The following is a 21,994-nucleotide window of genomic DNA, read 5'->3' on the forward strand; positions in this document are numbered from 1 at the left end:
TGTGTATTCTTCAAACAAATCAAATGATGTGTCTTATAATAATTTTGGATGGGTTCAAGTAATCCCACAAATCACATGTTTGATGTATAAAAGTTTTATTACAGCATCTTGGCTTACATAAATTTAACTTTACATTACAATGTTGTACTTGTATCTGTCTTTCTGATTGTCAATCGAGAAAAAAGTACCCCTGTAGCATTTTTGATGTTTTGTAAAATGACAACTTCCATATTGACCAGAGATGAGTTCAAAAGCAAAACTTTTGGCAGCCATTTTGTTTTATACTTACAATGAAAATCGACCTACCTGCAACATCTAATTGCCATAGTTATTTTGTCATATAGTTAGCAGCAATTGTAGTGTCTGTACACAGAGGAAGTGTTATTGATAAGTGTCTTGTTTATGTTGATGTTTATGTTTATATTTACACAGGGAGTCATTTACAACAAGCTGTACTTAGAATGTATTCACTTCTGAATGAACAGTTACATGTAAAGTAGGTCAATTTTAAATGCCCCCATGATTCAAAAATTTTAACAAATATGTTGGTGTCATGTTACAGCTAACATAAATATATTGCTATACATACTTGACAGACGTGCATCTGATATAGAATGTAATTGGTCATGAATAACTATATATATTATGGAAATGTCTTTTTGTCTAATAAAGACATTGCTAACATCAGATATACAGACTTTAAATAATTTGATGTTATTCCCCAATATTTTCATTCATTCAGCCAAGGAAATATGAGTGACCCATACAAGTAAGATTATGTGTTCCTGTCAACAATTCTAGTTCTTGAAGAAAATATACAGATCAACTGTAAGCCATGAATGAACAACAGGAAGAAAGTTTGCCTGTCAAGCATAACTTGGGTTACATTTATTGAAGATAGCCAGTCTTTCATAACAGCTCTACATAGTTGAGGGATCAAAGTATACAGTAATTGGTTGGTAAAAATCATTCAATGTTGTACACCTGGTACACAATGATTGACGAGTGAATTCATACAATAAATTACACCTGGTGAGAACAGCCAATCACTGATAAGTTACACCTGGTGAGAACAGCCAATCACTGATAAGAGCAATACATGTATCTACAGTACTATAGGGAATGAAGTACGCAGTGATTGGCTGGTAAATTCATACACCTGGTGAGTTCAGCCAATCATAGACACTGATTAACTAGTAAATTCATACAATATGGTACACCTGGTGAAAACAGACAATCGCTGTACATGTATGTAGATAGTGATTGGCTGGTAAATTTATACAATTATGTACACCTGGTGAGATCAGACAATCATTGATAACAGCAATATCTAAACAAAGCCAACACACTAAGTGTAAAACTAGCAAAAAAAACTCAACTGTGTTTCTGGAGTAAATGAGACACAAGTGTATATACATGTAGCATTCTAATAGTACTTAACATATCGATATGTTTCATGATTTTTTTAATGAACTTCCAGCGTTCACAGAAAGCAATTATAATCTAAACACTACGATTTTACTATCATACATAAAAACAATTAGAAAACGTCATCGGAAAACTTGACATGAAATACATTGTTGTCATAATCATTATGTAAATGCTATATATTGCCCTCTTGAATATGTACAATAGCCCAGACAAGAGAGATGGACTCACTACATATCTTTTGACCGTACTAATAAACTTGTTCTGCTCAGTTTCTTCAAGTATTTGCAAAATTCCCAAATCTTTAGGCAGCCCTTAGTCATTTGTAATCGCTTGGCTCAGATTTAACTTTCAGTCAGATTCAGCCAAGTGAACTGTTTCGGTTATAATTTTCTATTGATTTCAATAGATCTAAAAGGCGTTTGGTAGTTTAGATTCAATGTTTAGTATTCCAGGACTACTGTTAATTTTGAGCTCTGTGTTGATCATGATTGCCATGTTGTCAAATCTTATTCTGTGTAGTTGGGAATTGTGGAATACAAACTTTAACTTGATTACAAATTATGGCCAAATGTCAGATAACCAACACTGAGGTCTACTACCCATTCTCTCAGACAGCCAACTGAGCTGTTGTTAATCCTGCATGGATTTGATCAATCCGGTCCTCGCCTCATCGATGTATTAAAATATACTAACAATGTTAATAGCGAAAAGAATCCAGTATTTCCATTCTCTTCAAATATTTTGTCACCATTCTCCCCAAGAATATCACTCTTACTATTTGCATATTTAGGATGTAACTTGCATATTTATGATATCATTTGAATATATGCCATGTAATGTACATATTCATATCATTTGCATAGATGGTCTCATTTGCATATTTGTGGTAATTTGCATTCTTGGATAAGCATGCAGATATTTCAGTTGAGTAAATTTGAGCGTCCCCATATATGTAAGAGAAGTTTGATGGGTTGGTTAGTTGGTGAAAGTTTGGTCGGCCACAAATTTGTTTTGTTGGTTGACAATTAATTACTAACTGTTATTTGAGCAAATAATAAAATGAGTTTACAGATGAATACTATAGGTTATTGATTGAACAATTGATTGGTCGATTGATTCATATATATTTTGATGTTATTTAAAAATTATCAGTGGTTTATCATCATCCCTTATCATTCACAAATGCTTATATAGTGTCGCCATCCAATGAAACAAAAAACAAAAGTATCTTTTGTGATGAGCTCGTTTGTTAGAGGGCGCACTCTGTCTCACAGCACCGTATCCTCTTCATCTTCATTTCTTGGCAGCCGGTCATCGCTGTCTTGAAGTAGCTGTGCTTTGTCGTTAGAAAAGGAAAAATATGTCTCTTCCTCTTCTTCGTTAAAGGGATGACTGTCTCTCTGATTTGCTGTATGTTCGTTGTTGTCATGGTAACCAGAGTCTGGAGATTTAAGTTCCGGTTGTGGAATGTTAATGCTCGGCACAGTTGTGTGATTTGTATTATCAGTGTCATGATTCTCACTCTTAGCACTAAACACAATTCCTTCTTGAGATGATGAAGTACTAATGGAGGTACCAGATATTGTCCTGTCCAAACTACTAGTACTCAGTTCCCGCGATGGTTTCATAATTGGCAAACTACTGATACTTGTAGGCATGGACTGTGACGTTCTGTTGCCATGGTTACCTGTTGCTGCCTCATACGGCCATTTTGGATCAAGTGACGTTGAGTTCATCACATCAATAATGGCTGACATGTTGGAAAAGCTTGACTGTGATGTTAGACTTACTGGTCGGTCGTGTCGCTTTAGAATTGCATTCTCTTGAATTGTTAACTTCCTTACTTCCTCTTGCTTCGCTCGCATTTGGCTCTAAAGAAATCAAACTCATCAGTCAATAAAAATATAATCAAAGACATAGAAACGATAATTTTGTTTTGCCTGTGGATAGTTTTACGTCTAACAACAAATATCAGAAAGTTGAAATCAGTGTTTTAATTAGGGGTCAATATTATATGTAGGTAGTGCAGTGGTAAGTTGAAACCTTGAACCAAAGTTTGGTTTTGAATCTGTCATCAGGTTAAAACTACTGGTGTAACTGAAGCATCATTTTTTTATCAGACAACCATAATATATTCACTTGTTAAAATACCAATTATTAGACATTGGTCTAGTTCTGTTTTGTTATAGAAACTACTTTTTTTAATTTTGATAATATAATCACATTATTGTTTGGAGTGAAACTCACCTTCAACTTTTGAAGCTTTCGTTGCAGTTTTATCCTTTCGACATAGTCCTCAAACACAACAACAAGTCTAGTGTTAAGTAAAAGGAAGTAATTAGTTTAAGTTTGTGTAAACTACATGTATAAGATTCTCTGGTGCAGCATGACCCAGGAGGTGATCGATATGGTCTAGGGGCAAAGTACAAGTATCAATACTACATGCCTATGTTACTACACTCAACATGGTTATAAACATTGATACTACACAGACTAAAACAAGTTGGGGTACAACCCCCCCCCCCCCCTCCCCTTCCACTACTATCTGAGATTGGGTTTTTCACAATGTACAGTTCAATACAATTCAAAAAGGAGAAATAACCTCACCAAACCAAACCAAACCAAACCAAAGGCAAAACAAAAACCACAAGTAGACTTTTGTGATTTTTCTTCTTCACATTTTCACTGTTCAATCCGAAAAATTGTTGATAACGGTACAGTCATTGTTTTTTTTTGACCAAGTTAATACACAAACTACAAAACTAGCTACATTGCTTTCTTTATACAACAAGTAACAAGTGTATAAAGATGTAATATCTATTAGTGATAAACATGTCGACATATTTCATGACCTTAAAAAAATCAGTGAAATTCCATATATCAGAGAAACCAATTGCAAATTGCTTCAACAACACTGTATTTTACTTTTAGCGTACTCTGTCCTTCGACATTATAAAAGTATTATCCTCAATAAAAAAAAATAGTTCAGGAAGGCAATGTAACCAGATAAATAGTTCACAAGAAAATAAAGCAGACAGTGTGTGTGTGTTTGGTGTCAGTGTTGTCAATGTTGCCATAGTTATGACCCTACCTGAGGTCGTTGCCATGGGAAGACCTGACCGCTGCCACTATTTTCTCATGTTCTAAGTGGAAAACTGTGATTCCATTTACAGATACAATAACATCCCCTGGAAAGAACAATTGTATTTCATAAGTAATGAGTAATTTGGGACAGGTGGATATTTGTCCTATACGAGTACCATTTTGATCTGGAGGAATTTATTACTCCAATTATAAGATTTTTACCTCATTGATAAATATCGAATGTTAGAGATAAACAGATCATACCAGGGTAGTGTGGTAAAATGGGGCATTTCACTTGCACTTGCCTTGACAGGAAGAAGCACACATACATACATACATACATACATACATACATACATACATACATGCATGCATGCATGCAGACAGACAGACAGACAGACAGACAGACAGACAGACAGACATACATGTACATACATACATACATACATACATACATACATACATACATACATACATACATACATACATACATACATACATACATGCATGCATACATGTATACATGCATGCATCCATGCATGCACGCACACACACATACACACACACACACACACACACACATGCACGCAGGCAGACAGACAGACAGACAGACAGACAGACAAGTAAAATACTGTACTCACCTTGCCTCATTCCAGCTATATATGCTGGACCGTCATAGTCCACATGGGATATAAACGTTATAATTTCAGTTTCTCCAGTTGACTTGTGATATATTCGGTAACTCTAATGGTTAAAATGAATTTTAATACGTCAAATTTAAGAAATGACCTTGAACCCTGGATTTGTCAGTGAAGTGATGATGGGTAATGTAAAAGCAAGGAATATGAAGATACTTATTACAATTCTATTGAAAAAAATTACAAAAAACCCGGTTATAGCTGTTGTTAAAATACTGAAGTAGGTCTTTTCACTGGTAAGACTGGTGTGGTGTATACATGAATTGCCAAAACCACTTTCAGGATTTTGAAGTACTATTGTATAAACAACACCTTTGAGAATTCGACATCAACCATGTAATGTTGTGTATATTGGTGACGTCATTACCTAAAATTTAGCTTCAGAACAAGATATTAATTTCCCATGTATATGTTTTTTTTGCACTGGGCTACAAGTTCTTAATTACACAAAACTATGTCTTGAGTAACTGTCAAACAATTTACCTCAAGGTGAAATCCATAACTTCCGTGCCTTTGTTTGACAACAATTGTTCGCCTAAAACGTAAAAAATGAAAAAGAGTTAAACATGTAACATGAGAATAATTTCCTAATTTGGCTTGACTTTTAAAAAAAAAAGTAGTCTACAGTCTGATAATAGTTAGTTTGTAGATTCATTAAATTGTGTTCGTTAGATCATAATTACTATACTACTCGTGCTGAACTAGAGTGTCGTCATCCGGCTCGACAAAAATCTTACATTTTATCGTCTGGTTCGACAAAAATTTTACATTTTATCGTCTGGTTCGTCAAAAATCTTACATTTTATCGTCTGGCTCGACAAAAACCTTATCAACTCTTCTTGTTTTTATCTCTGGCGTGACAAAAATCTTACCAACACTTCTTGTTTTTATCTCTGACGTGACAGAAATCTTGCCAACATTGCCACACTTTCTTTTGTGTGAGTTACTTCAGCAGGTAAATGGTAACAGTCATGTCAGCAAATAATTTTGTAACAATTGTACTTTTTGTCGTGCCAGATGATAGTTGGACGACAATTTGTTCGGACTCAATTGTAAAATTGACACTTGAAATTTCACTAGCATACCACATTGTCGGCAAATTATTAGAGTTGATCTGCAAGAGGTCGCCAGGGTGACGAGATATAAAGGATATCTGACATACAGATTTCCGCTTTGTCAAAGAAATTTAGTAATTTTCGAAATGATTTTTCTTGAGTCGGGCGATGCTAGTTTTATAGGTGTGTAGTATTCTGGTATTCAAATCTAATGGAATCACGTGTTTTATATCATGAATATTAATATTACAGCCTCTTATCGTGCACTGGGTATCGAATGTTGTTTTATGGTGTTGACTATATGAAGATTACGTACATAGTGCTTATAACGCCATACATAATACATGGAGTATACTTCATCGTCGCAAACCACCACGGCCTGTTTTACGGCACCGTTTTTAACGCACCGTCCCACTTTATTTCGAAGTGTAGCGGAAGAAATAACAGCTCTGGTTTGCGAGAATGGTATACTTTGGCGAAAGCCACCCCCCCCCCCCTACAAGTCATAATGTCTATTTAAAATAAAAGCAAAAATGAAACATTAATTCGTAAACTTTTTTTTGCACTTCCTCAAACGGGTGTGCTTGTGTACAAGGTGGTACACTACTATAGTATGGTCAAGGAGTTATTGCAATATTTACTATAGTTCGAAAAGTCGAAGAGAACCTTAAAGCGGAAGCGAGATTGTTTTACTACGATATTTAGTAGGTACCCCATAAATATATCAGACGATGCATAAATCTCCAAACAGGATTGTTCGCCATAAAAAGTCACTGATCTGAGGGCCCTTCTAGTCTGTACGATACGGACATTCGTGCCCACAGGGGCGTGTAATATTTCATAGATTGTTGTTTTCTTATTGCTTAGAATGTCGTTTTCTTAGGAAAATATCGTACGAATCTTGCTGCTACAAATGTATCAATCTCTATACTACAAAGAAATATTAAAGGTCTCTTCCCCTTACATGTAGGAATATATATTAATCAAAATGTTGTTATATTTAGTCTGTAGACCTGGAAAACAACAATCTATGAAATATTACACGCTCCTGTGTTCGTGCCACGCTATCAGCCAGCACTCATCAGTGGTTAACAACACGACGTATCTTACAGCCTAAGGGCCCCTCCAGCATCAGGAGATGCATTGTACATAAATATGGGCCTAGTGTATGTCGCACCATCTCTTTAATTCTCGTCTGGTTTTAATTTTTATTATGACAGTCCAAGTCAAGGAAATTAATAGTCAACCTTACCACCACCCTGCTGAGTTATTCACTAAACAATTCACTAAATCTCGCAACTATTGAAAATCAATCAGACATTTGATACATTGATCGATCGATCAATCATTCTTTCGACTTGACTAATGTTATCTTAAGTAATTGCAACTGGTGAATGAGTCTATAAGCAGGTCACGTGACCTCGTACATGACATAAATTATGAACTTGCCAAAATGAATTACAAATTTGCCAACAAGAATGAAAATCTTTCATCATTAATATCATACAAAATTAAAGATTGGTAACTTGAGACCAAACATGTTGGAACACGTTAGTACAAAGTGTTTTCTCAGCTATATTTTTAACAAAGATGTATCAATTTCACGAGAATTTCCGAGACTCTCACACTCACAGACACTTTGTAACTCGACACCCTCGACAGACCTGTTGTTTTGATCAGACTGGGACTTTTAAAATATGGCAGGTCACATGAGGTCAGTGTTCGCGCAAACATCAACGAGGAAGTAACAAGCAATGAATTTCCACGTCATGGAGTTGTAAAAACACATACAAGTAAAGTGAACACAATTTGTGCTATCAAATATGTGAGCAGTAATATTCTAAAAAAGTCAACTCTTACCTTTGGGCGTTACCTTTTTCGTACTCAATTTCTCTGTCTTGTTTTGTAGCAGTGATCTGGTGATAATAAAAGAGAACGGATTATTTAATATTGTTATTTAATGGGGAGATATTACTACATACGTCTCCTCAGACTTAAATACCAAATAGCGTTGTGTGTCTGTCTTGCTTTCGTCACTGATGCCGCCGTGGCACATATACGTGACTGCGAATTGACAGAACCACGAGGCCGACTCATCAGATCTCATGCGAGACGTCTTTCTGTACTCCAGCGATGACCCGAACCGTGTGAAACTTGTGTCGAGTAAACTTCTCAGCGCTTCTTAATTTTCAGATGCCAGTCGTTCCCGTAACAGCTTTTGCGTTTGTGTCATTTGAACATTTTCCTGGATTTGTTTGTCAAAAAGTACTGGTGTCATTTGAATACTGAATGAACTGAGTGAAAATAAATCGTCTGATAATCATGTACAACACACACACACACACACACGCACACACACACACACACACACACACACACACACACACACACACACACACACACACACACACATATATATATATATATATATATATATATATATATATATATATATATATATATATATAACACAACTTGATAATAACCCTTTTTATTTGGGATCTACAATGGACTTTTGATAAATCACTTATCCATCCATCCATCATTCCATCCATCAACGATTACAGAACAGTGCTCCGTCACTGATCACCAATAGAAGCCGGTGGTCACCACAATGACCCCCCCCCCCCACACACACACACACATATATATACATATAAACACACATACAGCAGTTTCATTTGAACATATAGAATTAACAGTCTGACCAAGACGTTTCGCTCAGGCGAATTATAGATATGCGTTTTATTGTTTTAACGACATTTCATCGATATTTTTTCTCCCTTATGTACTGCACACTATGTCCATTTTATCAAGGACATTGTCATACACATAAAATTCTACTAACAACTCTGTTGGATTTTATCATGAGTTCTGGTGAAACTACTTTCTTTATTTCAGCGGCTATATATGATAATGTCTATCTCAATTACTTTACTAAGTTGGCAAGTGTTTACGTCAACATGTACCAGGGTCTTCTGAAATGTTTAGCTTGTGAGTATCTTGTACAACAAAACGATACATCAATTACATGAAATATGAGGGGGGGGGGGTGAAATTGTGACATTTAACCTCTTATTTGCACTTCACAACAAGTTAGCGTTAGCGGTAACTTTAGGTCGACTGTTGGTTTTCAAACGTGACGAATGAGCTAAAAAAGATTCCCATATTGATTTATACCAATCCTAAAAATACAAATATTAAATTTACGAAGTAAACGTCGGTCACAAGTAGTTGAACGTGCGATATATCATATTTGTCATCCACATACTGGCGCCAGGACGATGACGTAATTGTGACGTCATAATGATAACTTCTCACACGGTTCACATTGCCATCTGATATAATGTTTGATTTGTTCTGATTGAACTGTAAGTGTTTATTGTTATGCTATTTATTTAATCAATTACTTAATTAATTAATTAATTACGACAAGAATAGAACAGAAAACTTGATTCGTCTAACGTTTATCTATTTATTTGTTTTTTATATATGCAGTGAAAAGAGTCGTGATTGGTTTTATTTTATTACATACAGACTTATTAATCTCATCACCTATTAAAATGAATACTATTATGACAGTTACTGGCGGTTTTAGTCTCGAATTCAATAGCCTTTATCGGGAGATCTGTAGATTTGTAGCAGATAGCCAACGTCTTGAGTTACATGTAAATATTTGAAATTGTACATTATTGACGATCTCTCTCGCGATGTGTATTCATCTAATATAACACACGTTCTTATAGTGCTTATAGATGATGAAGTCTTTGTTATAATTTTCAAATTTAATTTTTAATTTTTAAACAATTTAAGAGATATGTCAAGATGAAGGCCTGTGACAGTCATGTACATCTGATTATTTCGCATATTTTAATAATAATAATACCCCCAAGGGCATATATTTATCACCCATTTGCAAATCCATGCACATTTTGATTTTTTTACCTTGTACAACACATGTGGATAAAGTGTTAAGTATTACACAAAGGCTTGCCCGTTACAATTTGAAAATCTTTCTGACAACTTTAGTAGTAGATTGAGTTACGAAATATAGGTATAGATAATTACAGTGATACTTAGAAACGAACCTTCGTACAAAAAAGCCGAGATTAAACTTGAAACTTTATTTGGTAAAAAGATTGCAGGGTTATGCAAGTACTGATTTCTGTGTTATCTATCTGTTATCGCCAGGGCAAAAGACAAACTAATTCAGCGTTTAAGATTACCTTTATGCACACTACTACTCGGTGTATTCTGGGTTAGTGTGTGAACTCTAGACTGAGATATGAAGGACAGCGAACAAGGTTAGACACAGTGATTGAACAGTAAAGATATTGCATGATTGGGTGTATGCGATTATAGAATACGTGGGAAGGGAGAAAGATAAAAGACCCAATTCAAATGAGGATGAAAAAAACACTAGAGTATATATAAAACGTTAGTCCAGAACATAAAAAAGAACGTTTCTGTGTAATGTACTTATGGCTTTATGATAAGATAATACTAAGGTGGGAACCAGGGATTGAAACTCCGCCTTTAAAGTGTAATAATATTTTACTGTGACAGATAAAACTGGGCCAAGGCGTGGAAGGAAGGGTAGAGAGAGTTCAATGCGTGGGGGCATATAATTCTCAGTAGAAGACAATACAACAATTGGTAACGAAGTGAAAGCTCTTGTTTGATTTATCGCAGTCTGATGACCACCATTGTTATTCTTCCGGCATGCATGGTGTTTACTCATTTGTCATACTCATATCATATTAGTCTAGTTCATATACGGTATCGTTACGATACACCTCCACTCACGTCACAGTATATTAGTTTAGAGACCACGTTGGCATCCAGACTAATCGCATATACACATAGTCCAATCATTGACGTCAACAATTCTCAACATCACTGATGATAATTTTCGAAAACTGCATGATCTAGGGAATGGTTTCACTGAGTGTAGGATCCGATCTAAGATATCAATCCAAGTAAGAATGGTGTAAATTACACCTTAAAGTTCATTGCATTATACGGTAAACATTGAAAATGAAGTCTTACTGTGTCAAACAATAATTACCAAACTTTTTTGTAAGACGAGCTCTAAAATGCAGTCCAAATACATTGTGCATACTGCATCTTTTCCTTCCTTCTCGATGCTGGGGTGTCAATCGTGGAATCGTGTCAGGTTAATATTGTTATTGAGTTAAACACACACACACACACACACACACACACACACACACACATATACACACACATATACACACAATGTGTGTGTGTCTGTGTGTGTGTGTGTCTGTGTGTGTGTCTGTGTGTGCTAGTCACATCGATACGTCGCTAATATAGCATCTTTTGGAATTGGAAGTAACTTTCCAATTTCCAGTTCAACTACTCATTTTGTTCGTCTTTATATAATTTTCCCATAGCTGTGTCTACCAGGAGGTGGCATCTTATTTCAAATCAAATACACCAAACAACAATATCTGCTAAACAAATCTATTAATTTCTAACCTATTAAGAACAATAGACTGCTCATAGAATTTCTGTTGCTTGTTTGTTGTTTCCAAGACGTGGATGGCAAGAATTCCGTCAAACTCTAACATAGAAAAAGTCTAGACTATGAGATTTACTACACTGATATTTAACCGTTGGTAACCTTCGACCTCGCAATAGGCATGTTTATAATATTTATTTCATAAAGTACCTAATTAGTAATCCAACTTATATTTTATTATTTAAGTTGACATATATGTCAAAGATATCGCTGTTATGTAAACTATGCCTATAAACTCACCAGACAAGATAGCTCTTAGCTTGGAATTCAGTCGAGTGTGGAGTTTGGTTCTCGCATTTCACGACTTGGTTCGTAGAAAGCTTAAGGCGAGAGCCTAGAATCCCACACGGCTAGATTCTAGGAGATGCTTCTAAGTTCCATACGGGAACAATTTGTATACTCGATTTATCAAACTTGATATTTCAAACAATCGAATGGGTCACGACTCACTAGTCAAGAAAAAGAGCTAAAACTGAAACAGCTGTGTCGTCAAAATAGAACATCTTTTTTGTGAACTGGTAGATTGGTTCACAAACTATTAGTCATAAAAAGGAAGTCTGTCTTGATTCTAAGTAGATAATATTGGTTGGCTTTATTTTCAGCAGGCCCAGACAGAGACCATACAACACATACTGAGAAATGGTGAAGAAGATCAGATGCTGTCAATGTCATGCTAAAAGGAAACTACTTTCTACATGTATTAAATGGTGAAATAGAAACAAATTGCCAACATAATGGATTGCTGTTGAACTCCAGCTGGGGAAAAATAGTTTCTGATAATACAAAATGGAATTTATTTGATTTTCAATGCAAATTTGATAAAAGAACATGCTTATATATATTTTTTGATATCGTAGGGATTTATTTCCATACTAGATACATGGTATTACTGTTACCAATTCTGTTACTGTTGCAAAATCTCAATACGCATGAGCCGAAAATTAGCAGTAATTCCAGCAAGAGAACCTTCAAGTACTCAGGAGCTGTTCTATGGAACAGTCTACCAACACATACTAAGCAGTGCAAAACAATTCATACTTTTAGGAATACAAACATTAAAATCAGCTTATGTCAGAGAGGATGGCTTCCAGTATGGTGTATCACTGGATGGCTGTATAAATTTGTCTGTTGATATTGTTGTTCTTATTTTCTTGTCAATTTTAAACTTTGCTTCCGCATTGTTTATACTTTCTTCTTTGTGTGGTATGCAATGTTTTAATGAGTGGTAACAGAGTCCAGGTGGAGATCAGTTTTTGTTTGTTTCCTGGCTATCCTGTTCTTAAATAAAAAAAAGTGTACTACTACTTCAAAGACGCCCTGAGAGACATAGATATGTAGGTCAACTCTGAATGGGTCAAAAATATCGTTTATAGCTGTAGGACAACCATCTGTACTAACTTTACGTCTCTGGCACAGGTGTCCATGAAGTTGCTGTACTACAGTGGTGGTTTCCAACCAGTTCAACTAATTCAGTTCACAACCATTCTCACAAACCAGAGCTATTATGTTATTACGTATTTCTTCCGCTACACCAGCGGGACGGCTCCTTAAGAACGGTGCCGCAAAACAGGCCGTAGTTTGCGACGATGTTCACAACCGATTTAAGGGCATATGGGGACAGGAGAACTGAGTTTGATTCAGATCGGAACCGGTTCAAAATTTAGATTGATACATGGGGCCACACTCGCACGCGTACGTGTTAAAATAGCAAACTTTACGAGCATTTAATTTGTGGTCTTTGCTGTCTACTTTTGTTACATAGTGAAACATACGTATATTATCTAAACAATTTAATTGTAGCATGTTGAGTCATGTCTACCTACTGGTCGAGCTCTCATAAGAAATTCATACACAAAGTGACATATGTCATGAATTGTTGGTTTATATATTAAGTTTATAAATTAGAATAGAAACGGTTTTCAAGTGCCCCCCCCCCCCAAAAAAAAACTATCTGTGATCTTCTGTGATCTTTTATATCCCGTGATCTTCTACCACACTACGTCAATTCAGATCTAGCGTAGAATCCAGGTGAAGAGGGGTTTTGATTTTGATTTCATCGGAGAAATAACGAATTCACAACCCCCATCCGTAGGGATTCCAGGCTAATTCAGTTCTACTTCGATTCTACTTTTACTGCGTATTTTGTGTTTGCACTTTGTACTCCGACTTGAGCTGAAAATGGGGTCTCAGTTACAAACTGTGTCAATTTTGTAAGTTAACATAGTTTTTTTTAATGTACTGAACGATTTCAATTACATCTACATCAGCTATACATCTTTGTATATCAAGTTACGACTAAGTTTATTTATATATGTATAAACCATAATATTGGCAGTCTATGGGGCCAGAGATAAATTATTATCATCGAACTAGGGGGCCAGAGATAAATTATTATCATCGAACTCCTATTATTTGTTAGGGTTTTAGTATCTGAAGTTCAATATAATTTCATGAATATATACGATTTTTTGTTGGTTTCTATGGTGATTTATGAGGGGTCAGTGGTACCCAAACGCAGTTAAGTTAAGACGTTAGATTTGTTTAAATACCTAATTTAAATAATTATCAAAATTATTTTAGTTTGCCTAAATGCTATGCTACAGTTCTCCTGATTACTAGCAATTATTTAACTTGTGTTTCAAACCCCAACTTCAAATTATCACCTTAAGTGCACATATTTCTGAATAGTTGGTCAATCTGTTGACAAAATCTGAAGTATGCTGTCGAAATTTTGAGGTAGCAATTTTCAAGTGTGTGTTAAGAAAAAAAGAGTTCGCTTTAATACAATGGCTTACCAACACAAATATATTGTAATTTGATTGATTGCATATATTATATTAAGTAGAATAACAAACATGACGAATTCCTCACATGAAATAAAAACTACGAAGATAAACTTCCAGATTTGGAATGTTTCCATTGAAATAAATACCAACAATGATCAACTACAATGATACAGTCCAATGATATTCTGATATGTGTAATTGATTGTAAGCATGTCTTGTCTGGTCATGAACAACTGAGTGTAACCATGGTAACTACATTGCCAAAATAATTTTATCCTACACACCTCTACACATCTTAAAATTTTCGTTTATGAAAAGATGTGAACAGTCATCAATAACTACGTTTATGTTTGCTGTAGTATAGAAGTTAAGTTTTATCTAGACCCATTTGACCTTTTGCACATTGTAATTTTCGAAACTATCATTATGATCTTTATGCTTCAAATAAATCTAAGTAGAGCCATTGCTGACGTTTGTCAGGGGTAACTGGTATACTTTTGTCTCGTGATGAAGTGTGTTTTGGCTACTAGGCAACTTACGACGCACGAAATTTCGGAACGCGGAAGTTGGAAGTGTACAATACAGATTGTCAAGCTTTGTTTATGGCTGTCGTGGTCATTTGAGGACAATGTTTCCGAGCCTGACTATGTTTGAATTCTGGATCTCAGCCATGTTTACAGATCCCGGTGCAGATGTTGTTTGTCAGTACCTTTTACTTCTTGCTAAACATTTCTCAAGGCTACGTAGAAACGAGTCATATATGTGTTGTATAGAAGAGAACAATACCAACAAACAACTTGTCCATTTTAATGCCCATTTGTAAGACTGATCTCCAGAGTTTGCATATTATACTTTGGCAATTGTAGGCTGTGCGTGGCTCCATCTAAGCTTTGATACCGAAGGAATATAACAACTATACATCAAAGGACAAACTTTGTATTTTGGAATATAAACGTTTGTCAAAAGTACAATTTCCAGTCAATTTGTGATCCCAAATACATGTATACATGAAAGGGAGCTCGAGAGGTCATATTGAAAAAAATGCCACCACAGACCCCAAAGATGTTATCAAAAACCTCTTGCCTTGGGCAATTTCGAAACAATAACAGACACATTATTTTTGCATGCCAGAGGTTAGGCCAGTCTACTAGCTAGTTGGTTTCAACGGAGCTGAAAGTTTGCATATTTTGAATCACTTGTGTGTGTGTGACGTCGTATGCCTGATACAATAATGGTTCGGTGATTATGACAAGGCTGAGGACATTTTGTTTAGCCCGGACTACAATGACACATACAGAACACTCTTGAATATCATTATTACTTCCGTGTTCCGGTATGTCCTTGAAGGCTGTCAAGGTCGAAGTGTTGACGAGATTCTGTAATCAGTCTTTTTGAACATGTTCACTACCTCAATGAGTCAACCTGACATACTCAACCAGGAGGACAGGAGAAAGAAGTGTTAAAAAGTGAGCGCGTATTACACCCACAACATACCAAGGTCTTCCCCTCCCTTCCGATTGAATACACGTTTTCACACTTCGTCATATTCTTGACTTTCCACACCTTTATATCTATTGTCTCCTCCGACTAAGGTGGAATTCTCAATTTATGACAGCAAAGACTCTCTAATTAATTTTGTATATAAGTGGACCATGCGGAAGTATAAACCCACATGTCTGCGGTCGTGTGTATCCTGTAATTTTATGATTATTTATACACCTAACCACTCCTTACAAGGTCCGCCCCTCGTGTGCTCTCAAACCCACAGACAACTACCTCTGGTACTTTCCATAGCATTTATTAAAGCCCATTTTCAATTCCACGGCATAAATCATTCCAAACGACGTATTATTGTCACATATGACTGTACAGTTGACACGTGAATTCTGCAATATTACTTTGATATCAATGTCTCTATAAAACCTAACACTATGACCAGTACGCCAAAACACACATGTTAAATATCACCAATTAAGTAATGAAAGCGGTCGACACAAATGTTATAATTTATGCAGACAAGACTTTCTGATATTTTTGATATTTGACAAATCGTTAAGTATAATCCGGATAAACAAGGTAATTTAATCTTTCAGAATCAAAGTCGTACCGAAACCACAACAGCGCGGATAAAAACTCCTTATATTACACCACATCATTTGGCATTTATTGGCGGAATATCAATACATATACTATTAATATTCTACTTATGTGTTTTTATTAATCTATTCTGAGGTGTATTGACATTTAGCTAGGGGTCTCATAACTGGAAACCTTGAAAGTTAAAATGTTAACATATGTTTTCCCACGCTATCGCATATATCGTTACATTTATGGATCTCAAAAACGAAGGCCGATGTATTATGTATGGACTCTGTGGAGTTAATGGGTATGTATATGACACAAGAGCCGCCTTAATGATATAAACATAAACGTTATAAAAACTGTGACGTAGATTAATAAGGAGGCCGGCGATTCTGAAAATGTCATCGCCTGTTTGTATGCCTTACACACACAAAATGCAAATAAAATGTGTTCCATGTCGAATTTAGACCGGTCGGTGCTCTGTTGACATTTTGGTGCGAAAATTGTATATAGGTCGCCGATAGCGTCGACGTACTTTGCACTTTTATATTTTCGAAGGGACCGACTATGCTATACCGCTATGTGCGTATCACAATGACAATTTAAACACGGATCAAGCCACAACAGTAATATCTGTTGCACGCTGTTTGGTGGTATTTATACGACAAAACAGCGCTTAAAACTTGACAACTTTTAACCCCTAGTAAATATCTACACTTGTCATAATGTTAAAAGTAAACATATTGTTGGCAGTATAAACAATGGCATAAATGTTGACATTACAAACATGGCACGGTTGTATGAAATACAAGGGGCGGACACCGCATTGGTACCATGTCTGTTGTGTGGTGGGTCCTTGATCGACCCATGCGACTCTCGAGTGCTTCGATAAGTCCAGTCTATTTTGAAGCTTTCCATGTCAAAAGAAAATCCACTGAAAGCCATACGACCTTTCAATATTGATATTATTGGAATGCAGTTTATTTTCCACAGTTATTTTTTCGATTGTAATTACAACAAGGCATACTAGTCGATCGCAGACCGTGATCCTGGGTAATCAATCGTAAAAACATTAAAGAAACACAGGCCTACATACATAATCAGCTTGTCCTGGTGCGTTTCAACTATTTTCACAAAACACTGTGGTAAGAGAAAGGAACACGTGTGGAATATATGACTTGACGAGTGTCCATATTTGTACAATAACACGTAAAAGTTTACTATACCGTACGTACCTCGTCTGCTATCTGTATTGAAGGTGACGTGTGACGCCGATTATACGGTGATTTTTTAAGTTGGTGTTTCGACACCCCGTCCACAGTCATGTGTTTCATAGCTTCAACAGAGTATATGCTTCAACCACAAACACTTTCAACAACAAGTCTTCTTACATTGTCATGGTTACGTGCGATTTGGACAACGACCACTGCTTCACTTCCTCCACGGTTGAAATGAACACAGCATTATATGTGCATATAGTTCGTGAAACGCTGTTGTCAGGTGATCCGTACCACAGACGAGTGACCTTTCACCCCCGCCACATCCCCAGTCCTATATTGGCGTACCCTTAAATTTGGCAAGATGCCAATTTGAAACACATAATTATTTTTATGCCTTACATACTACATCTGTTCGGCTGGGGTGTAGTTCTTTGATAAAAAGTGCTATACAGGCAAAACTTCCTGGTGATCCCAAAATAGAATTGTAAAACTTTTATTATGAAAGTTTTCTACCATCTCATCTTGTCCAGTGTAGGCCCACTGTACTGTTTCCTCTATTTCGCTTCCTTGACGGATAGCAAAGTTTCCACCATGATAAGAATGTACGTTTTCGTTTTGACAGGAAATCCAAAATATCTGAATTATATTGTACCTGACGACTAAGTTATGATAGAACACACAGCCCAGAAAGTAATAATCGACCCTCATGTCTGGCGAACACGTGTGATATACATATATGCAATATCCTTGAATATAAGTGTAATTGAATAATAATAATTCATATCTCAGGGCACACGGTGGAGGGCATACCTCCGTCAACACTGCGGAGCGGCGGTTTTCGGATTGAAACGAATCCAGATTCGGATTTCAAACTTGGGCCATTGTCTCAGAGATAATCTTTCAACAAAGTTTCATTTAATTAAAATCCAAACATAACTTTTTTTGGTAAGGCCCGATAAAAGACAGACAGACAGACAGACAGACAGACAGACAGACAGACAGACAGACAGACAGACAGACAGACAGACAGACAGACAGACAGACAGACAGACAGACAAAAACATAACACACATAACGCAGATTCCAGTCCCGATCTTCTGTCTGTCTGTTATATATTTATGCTTGCTTTGCATCCATCACAATTATTTTTTCTTTGCGTGTCTTGACACAATAAACCATAAATATTGATTCATGTTGCACTGTCCTGCACGTGCACCTATATACGTAGAAGAACGCGGATGTCGAACTATGGCCAAGAACTGCCCGCCTAAATTGTTGGGGGCATTTTTTCTTACTAATTTTTGTCGAATCTCGACTTAATTTTACTAAAATGTTTAATTATGAATTCATGTCAAAATGATTATTTTGAATTTAGCAAATGTGAATAAAAAATCGAGCTAATAAAATTCACGTTGCAAATTCTCTTCCTGACATTTTTTTCTGGAAAGTCCCAGGGAAATTCAACGCCGTGACGTTGAACCGGAATTCTGCAGTACAAGGAAATATAATGTACACAAATAAAAATATAGATAGATATAGATGGATGGTTAAAAAGCATGTAAGAAGGTCATGGCAGTTCTTCCGTACAAAACAACACACGCGGAAGCGAGCAGAGATACATAAAGCGGATATGATCTGAATGAATGAAAGTGGAATTGAACAAATTTGACAAAATATTTCCTGGTAACTCAATATAAATGAAAATGATAATAAAACCAGGCATAATTATATATTTATGACTGGACAGTTTAAAGTTCCACCGAGGATCGATGTGACGTGACCTCTCAAAATATTCGATGTTCATATTGGACAGGCATGCACTTATTGTAATGACCTTTCCTGAGCCTCGCAACTTGTCATAAAAATACTGCACGCTATGCTAATCACAGAACTTGTTCTAACTTCAAAAAGAAATCATTCTGTACATGTCTTGTATGTATTGTGCTCGACTATACGTAGTAACATGCTTTGAACTCTGACACGGTTCTCCGCAATTTCATATACATAATGTGTTTACATTGTGGATGATTTTGTCCTCGGGATTTCGTGTTCTCATAATTTGTCATTAATTACTTTACCTCTCGATTTGCATAAATTAGCATGTACATTAATATTTGTTACGTCACGTGTATATATTTATCCTGACGCTGATAATTAGATAACGTTCGATTTGTTGTCCTCGGGATTTCGTGTTCTCATAATTTGTCATTAATTACTTTACCTCACGATTTGCATAAATTAGCATGTAAATTAATAATTGCTACGTCACGTGTATATATTTATCCTGACGCTGATAATTAGATGACGTTCGATTGGTTGTCTGGAAAGGCAATCTGCCGCATCATATTTCTTTACAAAGAGATTTCCGAACAGTATATAGTTACTGGTCTGATGATACACTGTGAACGGAGCGCAGAAGCTAGTTTAGAGGTTTTTCGAAATTTAATCTTCATCATTTGACCTTGACCGTGAATCTCAAAGTATTGACGCATCTTTGATATATATATGTATGTATGTATGTATGTATGTATGTATGTATGTATGTATGTATGTATGTATGTATGTATGTATGTATGTATGTATGTATGTATGTATGTATGTATGTGTGTGTGTGTGTGTGTGTGTGTGTATGTATGTGTGTGTGTGTGTGTGTGTGTGTGTGTGTGTGTGTGTGTGTGTGTGTGTGTGTGTGTGTGTGTGTGTGTGTTGCATTGTGCGAATAGCTTTCTTAATACCTCAGACCACTATAGAGAATCTATAGTGGTCTGAGTTAACACCAAAGACCTATGGATTTGTAATAGAAAACTGGAAGATGGCTGCCATGGTAACTGGGCATTTTTTAAAAGTCTGGCAAATATTTATAGAGGTATGATAACCGTACCTTTACACCCCCCCCCCAACCAACCAGCTCAAATCTTGAACTATTAAAGTCAATTTTATGGTTGCTGTGTGCACCTATATGTTAATATGATACTTACAGACATAGAACTATCTCTGGTTCTGGTTCTGTCGAAACGTTGAATAATTCTAGAACGACGTAAGAACCAACATGATAGGAATTGTAAGGCGTCTGTCATTGCCACAGACACAGTTTCAAAAAATTTCTCGTTACGTGTAGAAACTTAGTCTAGTTTCTGACAGGGACCGTATTCTGTACTTTAATGTACACTATGAGATATATATAGTGATGAAGTACATTGAAGTACGGAATACGGTCCCTGTCACTGAGAAACTAGAGTAGTAGAAACTATAATGTCTTACATTTTTGGTCTTACGGAAATACCCTATTTTACTGATAAGAGGCTAGATTTTCGTTATTTGCAATTAAAATTTTATATCATATGATAAATCGAAGCTTAAACTCACCCACTATCGTATTTTTAAAGTGATGTATTCCATCTTACACTAACATTTTTCTTTGATAAATTGCAATAATCTGCAGTCAATGAATACAAAAACGGCTGTAAACGTCCAAAACATGACGTCATTTGGATGCAGGTACGTGACAATAATGACGTACTTTGTCAACATGTGTTATGTTTTAAAAGCTAATCAGAACTGAAACGTAGTAAGGCCTCAGCAGGGTTGCTGGTCACTGAAAACTAAATCTGTAATGGGAAATACGCTTGTTTATAGCTCTCCTTTCGAGTATTTATTGCAATGGTATATTTATAGTTCAGATCTATTTTCAGTTTGTGCAGTTTTTATCACATTTCCCCTGTGAAAATTTCGTTAGTTTTCACTTTCGTAAAGCCATATATCATTTTTTCGCGACAAAATAACAAGTCTCTGTAGATCCTTCGAAACTAAACCGCAGTTGCAATATGTGCGATAGAAAACGCATTTTTCTTTGAACAGCGCCCTCATAAGGTATACTTGCCTCTTACTATGGTATTTTATTCAGATTTATTTATTAATGCATGTCAGTATCAGTTGCAACTATCAATGTACGGGTCAGATTTGATATTTTAAGGCGTATAGACTTTCAGTACTTGGGCTATATATGAAGCGTGCACGCAACACTACCACAACCAAAGCTTTAATTTGTCATTGGAAAATGTGGACCTCCCCTAATTTTAGTTTCTTAAATGTG

The 21,994-nt window shown here is 36.0% G+C and overlaps 1 protein-coding gene across 1 annotated transcript; it reads right to left on the bottom strand.

Moving 5' to 3' along the window:
- Nucleotides 1-90: 90 nt before the first annotated feature.
- Nucleotides 91-18,132, bottom strand: LOC144450747 (uncharacterized). Its single transcript, XM_078141450.1, has 7 exons — nucleotides 17,917-18,132; nucleotides 8,129-8,184; nucleotides 5,697-5,748; nucleotides 5,157-5,259; nucleotides 4,523-4,619; nucleotides 3,679-3,745; nucleotides 91-3,302 (listed from the first exon to the last, which is right to left on the bottom strand). The coding sequence occupies exons 1-7, from the start codon at nucleotides 18,013-18,015 to the stop codon at nucleotides 2,700-2,702; spliced, it is 1,077 nt and encodes a 358-aa protein (XP_077997576.1). The 5' UTR covers nucleotides 18,016-18,132; the 3' UTR covers nucleotides 91-2,699.
- Nucleotides 18,133-21,994: the final 3,862 nt, after the last annotated feature.

The sequence above is a fragment of the Glandiceps talaboti genome, chromosome 20 (assembly GCF_964340395.1).
Source record: "Glandiceps talaboti chromosome 20, keGlaTala1.1, whole genome shotgun sequence".
Lineage (NCBI taxonomy): Eukaryota > Metazoa > Hemichordata > Enteropneusta > Spengelidae > Glandiceps > Glandiceps talaboti.